At 41.4% G+C, this 9,510-nt stretch overlaps 1 protein-coding gene across 1 annotated transcript in view; it reads left to right on the top strand.

Moving 5' to 3' along the window:
* Positions 1–9,510, top strand: part of LOC118341106 (protein eva-1 homolog C) — a 72,775-nt gene that overhangs the window by 27,128 nt on the left and 36,137 nt on the right. Inside the window, exon 5 of the mRNA XM_035679295.1 lies at positions 6,853–6,996. Within this exon, the coding sequence (XP_035535188.1) occupies positions 6,853–6,996 (144 nt within the window). The remainder of the gene's footprint in view (positions 1–6,852; positions 6,997–9,510) is intronic.

Raw genomic sequence — 9,510 nt, 5'->3', positions numbered from 1 at the left:
TGTGTGTGTGCGTGCGTGCACATGCATGCATGTGGCTCTGCATGTCTGAATAATCTTGGGCATGGCAATCGCATTACGCACAAGTTTGTTTTGTGCCTATTTTGATTTTATGTCTCTTTAAATGTGTGTTTGAATGTGCCAACAAGATATAGATTATAGTAATCTCCTAAACCACATTGTCCTGGCAACCCCACCGCTGCCTGAGGTGTGAGATCAACGACTGAACTCACACAGCTGGCTGCACCTGCACAGGTGAAATATGCATAGTGTCAGTCATTGCAGTGTACAGCAGTAGGGAATTGCTTTTACACTATTTAATCTTCCTTGCAACTGGGGTTACAGTTCCACAACCACAGCCACCTTCAAAATAGAGATCGATTTTTTTTTTTGTCTGAAAACCAACCATCCTCTGAAAGTGCTTTTTAAGTCTATGACCTGTATTTAGCTTGTGAATTTTGTAGTATTTACCACCACAGAGAGCTGTAGAGAGGTACTTTATGTTATGCTTGGTGAACCTGAAGCCCTGGAAAAGTATAACAGACAAAAACAAGTGCATACACAGGCATGTGCGCACAAAAGTAAGACCTCTTTGATCTCGTCTGTTCCTTGGTTTTGAGGTGGGGTGGGAGTGGTGGAGTTGGACAGGTCTTGGCGGTGATGGAGAATCCTCAAAGCAAAGCGCCCTGCTTCAGCCCTCCTCTCTCATCTGCCCCATTACCATCACACACACCTCTTGACATCTAAATAGCCCCCCATGCTTGGCATGTCGGGTCTCAGACTGCAATGGGTTGTTTTTTGAAGGCCGCTGCACTTTCACTTTTGAGTATGTGCACAGCAAGATGTTTAAAACTGTAAGCACAGACTGGTTGGTCTCTCATATGATCACAGTAGCTTTTAAAAGCCAAGCACGCACAGCTGCAGTTCAAATTTAACACTTGGCTTTTAGAAGCCTGTTCCAGTTGTTAGGGTGCGAACTGCTTTACTGTAACCCTATCTGCATTTCTCTTGACTTTGATGCATACAGAGCAGATAAGTAGCAGGATGTCAGTGTTGTTATGGATTTTGAAGATTAGATAAAATTCTGTACAGTTCTGTGTGTTTAAACCTGTCCCGAAAGAATCACTATAGTCCAGCTGTAGCAGTAGTTGAAAGATTCCAGGAATTGAATTCTTGGTGGTGACTGTTTTTCCTAAACTTCTCTAAAATAACATCATTGATGTTTGTAGTCCGGCTTCGCCCTGCATAGGTTTTTCAGGATCACAGGTCCATGCAAGGTTTAGGGCAAAGTGTCACCACTGATTGTAATTCAGATGTGGTGTTTGAATATGTGAAGTAACATGTTGTCAGTGCTAACACATGAATAGGGTTGACTGTTTTGGTGCCTCTGACTCCAGAAATAACCTGCTATCAACTGTCAAACAAATCATGTGTGTGCACATGAGTTTTTCCATGTCAGAGTGTTTGCATGTTATCTGCTGGACACTTTAATCCTGGAAATAACTTACCATAACACATGAATTCCCTGTGTTAAAGTAAAATGAAATTGTACTGAAGTGAATAGACCATTTACAGTAAGTATGTGTGTGTGTATGAATGGTTTTAAATTTATAAATGGCATTCACAGAAAACACTTGGCGTGTGCACGTCCATTCACCTTATCATGGCACTGTTCTATCACACAAAGACGTTTAATCCCACAACAATGACTTGAGCCTCCCTATGAAATGATACATGTCGAAGGTGAGTCAGAGCAGAAGAAGAGATGAGGACTTTTGACAAGTTTGTCCGCCCATTGTCTTGGAAATTCCAGGAAAGGTGTGCGTGGGTGGAATACCTGGGGGATTGTTATGGAGAGTTACTGTGAGAATTTTCTGGAAAAGGTTGCTGTGGATCTAAAGCGTGTGTGTGTGTGTGTGTGTGTGTGTGTGTGTGGGTGGATGGGTGGATGGTTGGATGGTTGGGTAGGTTCGTGTGTCTGGATTTGTACATGCTCAGAGGTGTGTTTTTATGTTAGGGACAAACACACAAAGTACTGTCTTTTAAATGTGTTTCACAGTCATTCAGTCCACCAGCATACACTCTCCCTACATTCATCCTAATATAAGGGCTCTGTGACAAGTGAAACTCAACAGCACTCATCACAAGACATAAGAGCCACTATTTGATTATATTATTGTAACGCTATTGCCTTGTAAAATTATCGCGTCATGTTAAAATAATTCAGTGAAAGTGGGAGAACTGGTAGATTCCTGGTGAAGGCACAATCTAAGACTGATGCCGGTTTCAAGTAAGCAGAAAGTTAGATGTATGATGGATGACTGATGTGACAAAAGGAGATGAGCAATGAAGAAGTGCTGCTGGTACAGGGCATCGTACCAACACAAATGTGTGAAGGCCAGAGATAAAGAGCAGAAAGTTTCTCAGCTTAGAAGTGCTCTGTTTTATCGGTCACTTTAAGAGGCTGTGGGTCATTTTTGAAAAAAAAGTTATTCCTTTGTGTTTTCTTGTTTGTGGTTCTCTGTATGTGACCTCAGTCTGTGAGTGAGAATACAGGTCCAGGAAACTCCTCCCTTTCCTTTAAGTCAATGCTTCTCTTGACTGTGGCCCTTCTCTTCTGAGCCATAGGCCTGTCCTTGTTGGGCGTGCAGAGGCTGGAGGGTGGGTGCACAGGCTCGGAGGTGGTCGAGGGTAAAGGTTAGAGGTATCGGACGGCGCGCCGTTCCTTGTCTACTTCTTGCCCTCGTCTCCCACTGTGTGCGCCTCGTGGCTCCGGTCGTGTGGCTGCTGTGGGTGCTGCCGGGGCGTCGCTGTGGATCGTGTTGTGTTCCTGCAGCTGGGTCTGTGTGTCCGTGTGTGTGGCGGGTCTTCTGGTCGTCGCCTGTCGCGTTGTGGCTTCCGGCTCGCTGTCAACCGCACAGGAGAAGAAGAAAGAGAGAGAGGAGACTGGTGTATGCTTGTCTGTCTGTGTTAAAGCCGCTAATGAGAGCCAGAGGAGGTCAGACCCTGAGGAATGCTCTTTTAAACTGCATAGATATGCTGTGTGTGTGTGTGCACATATATAAGCATGGCGAGCCAGTGGACAAAGAATAAATGGGTGTGTGTGTCTCCATCCTCTTGTCTCTAGAAGTCTCTATCTGTTTCTGAAACTCCCCCCTCCGGCCCCACCCATTCCTCCGTGGGACCCCCTGCTCAACTAATCACCCAGTCAGGAAATCAAAGCTGCAGCTAATGGGGGGCCTGTCTGTCAGTGGGTTCCCTTGTCAGAGAGGAAAGTTTTCAGCGTGGCACACCAGCTCAAACAAGCCCTCTGGGGAGGAAAAGAGAGAGGAAGGGGAAATCAAAGCACATCAGGCAGAACAGGAGGCCACTGGGCTGCAGCATCTGCACATAGACACATGCACGGTTACGTCACACAGGAATTTTTACCAGTCATAATTGTAACAAAGTTAATGATAGAAACATAGAGGGATAAATTATTTTTTTCTAAATAAAACTTAAGTTATCTAATATTATTTTGTTATCAAATATTGTGTACTTTTTTTAACTTTTAACATTGGGATGGATGATTCTGTTGATTGGAAATAGGCATCTAAATTAAAGCTGCAATGATTAGTCGATAAATCTATTCGTCAGATGCCTAAAAATGAACCACAGAGTGTTGTGACTGTTGATTAAATAAAACAAGCAATTTGAATACGTCTCCCTAGACTGTGGGGAATTACAAACATGCATTTTTTTTTTCTTTTCTGACATTTTATAGACAAAATGATTCTTCAGTTAAAAGAATAACATGAAAAACAGATTAGTGGCAGTCCTAATGTCATCAGTTTGTATGGTATGTCTCAGCTGATCACAGGATGATCATTCTAATCAGAGGCTAATCAGCTGAGAGGGATTGTACATTCAGTGCTTCCTTGGTCCAGGTTGTACAGTGCTGCTGTTTCAGTCCTGTCCTCAGGATGTAGCTCAGCATGTGATGCAAGTGCTGCTCAGTTTTTCTTGCTGTCACCCCTCTAGATACACTTTGGCATTTAAATCATTGTATTTGTTCCTTACTGATGAAATTCCCCTACCACATACAGCAGTACCCATTTGATCTCACTTGAATAAACATTCATTTATTCTGATTCAACCGCATTTCTGTTAAACATACTTTCACGGTGAGACATGTTTCTACTGCACATTGCAAACAAGGAGAGAGGTGTGTCTGTAAGGGGAAGCGTGGTGCCAGCAATAACACAATAATTCATCAAAGAGTGTTTTCTGGAACCACCATTACAGACTTTCAGATGAAGTAGGCTGTGAATTCTCCTCATCAGTCGCCATTATCCACGCATGTTTTTAAGTGACAGTGGGAACTGTCTAACCTTTTGAGGTGTCTTACTAGTTATCCAGTTACACTCACTGGTTCCCACAGGCTTCCACCTCACTGCGTCCTGGTTGGGAATTCCAGTGTGTCGGCTCCAGCTGGGGAGTGTCCGGTTGCCCCTTCGTACTGACATTGATTCAGGTTCACATTCTTAAGAGGTTTTCTACACGTGGTCTTTCATCTGAGTTTTACTACAAATATAATCATTACCAGGAAATAAAGTAAGGCCCTTGATTATGTTTTTAGTAATCCAGTAAGACAAGACTGCAGTTGTGGACCTTTTCAATAACTTTTATCTGTATAGCACCAAATCATAACAAAAGTTATTTTCATATGGTATATAATGAAAGAAATATGACTAGTAATAATACCAATGATGATAATTCCCAATGTTGACACTGTGCATGACCACCAGATTGCCCTCTTCCACTTCCTGACTGGGACGTTTGCCCTTTGACCTGAGCCATAATTTGTTGTGGCCTGTTGACGTGTGAGCCAAGCCTTAACCAGCCTGTTACCTCTACCTTTCTGATCTCTCTCTGTCTCTTTCTGTCTTTGGGGCCCACCAGGTCAGACAGTGCGAAAGCACAGTGTCCACTTTCAAAGGCTCATCTCCTTGTGTTGTTTTTTAGGGGTTAGATGGGCCGTGGGGTCCTGGGAGGCATCCATGTGGAACCCCCGACCCATACACATTCCCACAAGACTCAGCAAGAGGTTCTTTGACTTCATTACCATTAACCTTTTGGGGTGTCACTGAAATTCATGATGTGGAACATAGAATACTGATTTCACTAGAGCTTCACAATTAACTGAGATGAATTCTGCTGTTTAAGTTTGGTTAACAGAATTTGCAATTAAAACTCAACAATGTTGTCTTCAATCCCACAGTCCTTTGCTTTTCAAACAGATCATTTGCCTATTAACACAAACTATGCTAAATTAATTCATTATTAAGCAATTAATCAGCAGATTAATTGATAATAGAAATAACTGCTTGTTGTAGTTCTACTTTAAAATTACATTTGTTAAAATATGGGCATATAAACCTGGCTTATGAGTCTGACGATTGCAAGCATGACGGTTTGGCATATCATCTTCTGTGGTCGTGTTATTAATGTGTGAGAGGAAGGAAGTGAGACCGGAAAAAGGTAGGAGAAGAGCCTCATCTGTCCATCTGTGCTCCCTGTGGGATGAGAGCTGCAGAAGAGAAGGTCTGGAGGAGCTGGCGGGTGCTTAGCGATGATGAATGACAGCCACATCCATTACTCTGTCTGGTCTCTATGCACAAACACTCACATGTGTACACACACATGTGTCGGATCAGGTATCCTTTTAGACAATGTGAGGCCCCAGTAAGGTTTCTGTATGTGGGTCTGATGTGGACAGAGACTCCACCATGGGAGCTGAGAAAGCCTTGATGGGAAGGAGTGTGTGAGATGTCCCCTTGCTCTCACTGGTGTGTGTGTTGTAGCTGACAGAGGCTCATGTAGTCCTTTTGTGCCTGAAGTGCTGCTACTTGTCCATCAGTCTACAGTAAAGTAGTATGAGACTCATCTACAAAATGAACATTTAATATGTCTTAAATAAGAATAGAAAGCTATGTAGACTCTGGTTCTGCTAAAGCATAGCAACTGGTAACAATATAAACTTGTAATTAGCCAGTTATTTCTCTGCATTGTTGATTGAACTATAAATGGTATGAAACAAATAAGGTAAATTACAAAGTAAATGTTTCATACTGATATATAAAAAATGGAAAACGGTTTATTTTATAGGTCCTGTAATTTCTTAATCATGCACAAAGAGAAGAATAATAGTTAGATAGATTTATAATGACTTGAAAAAGTGAATTAAACCAAACAAACATTTTCTACCTGGAATTTACAATTCAGAAAGGTTACAAAGGTTACACTACCAATTATGTATAACAAGTGTCTCAATTTCAGGGCTACAACTATCTATGATTTCCATTATTAATAATAATAATTTGCATTTTTTTTGTTGACAGAAAATTATTTTAAAGAGTTCTATCAACCAGCAATTTCCCAGAGCCGACATATTCATATTGCTTGTTTTGTTGGATTGCATTTTTTACTTATTATATTGCTACCGGAAAAACCCATAAATATTATTTAAAGGAGCTGTAACAAATGTTTTTTTTTTCTTTTTACATTTTGGCTTAAGAAATGCATCATACAATTAATTTTCTGTGGATTGGCTTATTGATTAATCAACTAATCATGTCAGCTGCACTCTATTTTTTTCCCTTTAATTAGTACCAAATTACACTCATCTTTTCCTGAAATATGATTAAGAAAGTAGTTTGAGATATGTATCAGTTCAAGTGTTACCAGAAAAGCTATAGAAGCAGTTACCCCTCTTTCCTATTATTTAATCATATAATTAGATGAACCATTATTTTGCATCAGTCTGGATGTCTAAAAATAATTAAATCCGTTTTCTCCTCTCTATCTTTGTGTCAGACTGCCAGTCGTCTTTGGCTCTGCAGGTCCTGACCGCCCGCTGTCAGGGAAAGAAAAGCTGTCTGGTTCGAGCATCAACGAAAGACTTTGGAGATCCGTGTTATTCCGGCACTAGGAAGTACCTCAGTGTCATCTACACCTGTGGTGAGTCCCAACACACCTTTACTGAGGGCTTCATTTTCTTACCACCAGGGGGTGATGTTCACTCACTGATCAGCTTAAGTCTGGTCTGTGATGTTTTAGCTCTGTGTTTCAGAGTTACTATCTCTAAAATGGGCTCTCTTATACTTAGAGAAGATTTATATGTCTTTTCAACGTATGATGATGATGATGCTACCAGGTGCACTGCAATATGGATCTATTTACCAGTGGACCAGTATTATGGTACCTTCACAGGAAATAATTGCTCCTGCCTACTATCATTAATAATTTCAAGTACTTTTCTATTTACTTTTAAATTAAATTCATGGGTTTAATTCAGGGACAAAATATAATGATCACTTTTTCGACTATAAATGGTTTCTGAAAGTATGTTTTTTCACTATTGAAGCAGTTCTTTTTAGTCAGAGGAAGTGAAGAGAGTCAAACATGAAGTTCATAGCTTGTACTTCTACTTATTTTCCAAGTAAATGAGTAAGTAAGTTTCTTAAAGTAACATTATTCTAGCAAACATGACTCCCCCAACATTTAGTTGGGAAGAAAAACAACTTTGGCATTGTATCTTCTGTTTTGATTTTTTTCCGGTGCAGATGAGGGAGAACGATGGTCTTACTTTTTATCTGTTCCACACCCCTGAGCTAATCCTGACCTGTCAAGGCTGTAATTCATTAACCACACACTCATATGCAGACACACGCTATCTAGGCGCCTCCAGCACCAGGAATTGATCAATCAGCGCCAAGGCCCGGAGCCTCCCATACCCACCAGCATAACCGGCACATAGATCCAGATCCAGACTTAGACAACTATGATGTTTTGGCCTTTAAATAGGATTTTTGAGTTCTGATTTTAAGGATTGGATTTCATGAGATTTGCGTCTGTTCCCGTTGGGCCTGAAAATCACTATAATGTGCCTCCATAGGACTGTAAATTAATCAAAGTCTCTGTGTGGATTGTATTTTCCGTTGTCCCTCTGCAGCTCTTTTCAATGCTTGAATTTGCACATGGGCTGAATTATAATTCTGAAGTTCCGATCACAGTTTATGGCTTGTTTATTGTCTGGTTTTGACAATGCACCACCCATTCCTTTGTCTCTGTTTGTCTTTGTCTGAGTGTCTGTTGGATTATTTGTCCAAGAATCCATCCATCCTTTATCTCAGCAACAACCGGTCAGCACAGACAAGAACATACAGACCGTTCAGCTGTGTTTATGGAGTCGTTTGGTTAGAATCTCTGTCTGACCTCCCTTATCTGTCACTGATAGCACAACACACTCTTCTAACAGCTCTGGTGCTGAGCTGGGTTGGTAAATATGTGACAGTTTGTCGGGGATGTGGGATAGTGTAAATGTTCAACGGATTTGTAAAGTTAACGTATGGGGGGGGGAAGGCTGGAGGGGGTAGAGATTGTTCTCTGGGTTCGGTGGGGATGTTGGAGAGCGTTGAACGTGAAGTAAATCAGTCTAGCGTGCTGTAGACATGAAGACTGGGGTTCTCCAGGGCTCAGCAAAGTGGTATTTTTGGGACCTCTTTCATGTTGGTCGAGTGTGTGTAGGAATTGACCCATTGGTCCGGAGTAAGGAGGAGGATTCCTTCCCACATGAGGTTGTATTGTTTGTGGTTTGTGTGTGTGTAAATGTTTTGTTTTCCAGTCGAGAAAACTGTTAATCTGACTACACAAAGTGATTAAAAGCCACAACATTTCAGGGTTCAGTTTTGACATTTTAACAGAATCTCTTTTGGCAGAATTAGGATATAATAGTTATTTTTTTTTCACCTGAATATAGGAATCATTATGTTTTTGTTACATCAGAACGAGCCGTTAATAACTACAGACACTGCGAGTCATCTTCCATAGAGTCTGACATGAACCACCATGTTTCTACAGTAGCCAACCACTGGCTCTAGATAGGGGCATTAGTTTTTTGCATGTTTTCCAAGCCACCGTAACGTCCCCTTTGCACTTGAAAGGGGAGGGTGAAGCAAGGGAGCTGCAATCTGCGATTACAGCTACTAGATGCCAATAAATTCAACACACTGGAGCTTTAAAAAATTACAGAATTTTTGATTGATAGTAGTGTTTGGTTCTTAAATGATCTGAAATCAGTATTTTGAGTGTGTATATGTGTTTGTGTGTATAACTAAATTTGTAGCAGGGACCACGCTGTCTGAAGCAGGTGTTAACCCACTTAAAATCTTAACTGTCCCGTGATGACCTAAGTGCTATTTTAGGGGCTTTTGCAGCCTGCCAACAATAAAATTATTTAGGCAACAGCCTTTTACAAGTCTTTATATGTGTATGAGCTGGTGTTTGGGTGTATGTAGCAATAACACAGCAGCAAATGGACCAGAACCTGCCATCAGTCTGCCAGCAGATCACACACACTCCGCACGGCCGCCACTGTCAGGCTTCATTTACATCCAGTCCCCCTGGAGGAAGTCCCTATGGTTTGTTTGTTTGTTTGTCAAAAAATACTTAAGCCAGGAGTCCGATCCCTGC

Source organism: Morone saxatilis, unplaced genomic scaffold (assembly GCF_004916995.1).
Source record: "Morone saxatilis isolate NCDOM2014 unplaced genomic scaffold, NCSU_SB_2.0 Contig7, whole genome shotgun sequence".
In the NCBI taxonomy this organism is placed as follows: domain Eukaryota; kingdom Metazoa; phylum Chordata; class Actinopteri; family Moronidae; genus Morone; species Morone saxatilis.
The sequence above is the reverse complement of the archived record's forward strand: the minus strand, read 5'-3'. Positions and strand labels throughout refer to the sequence as shown.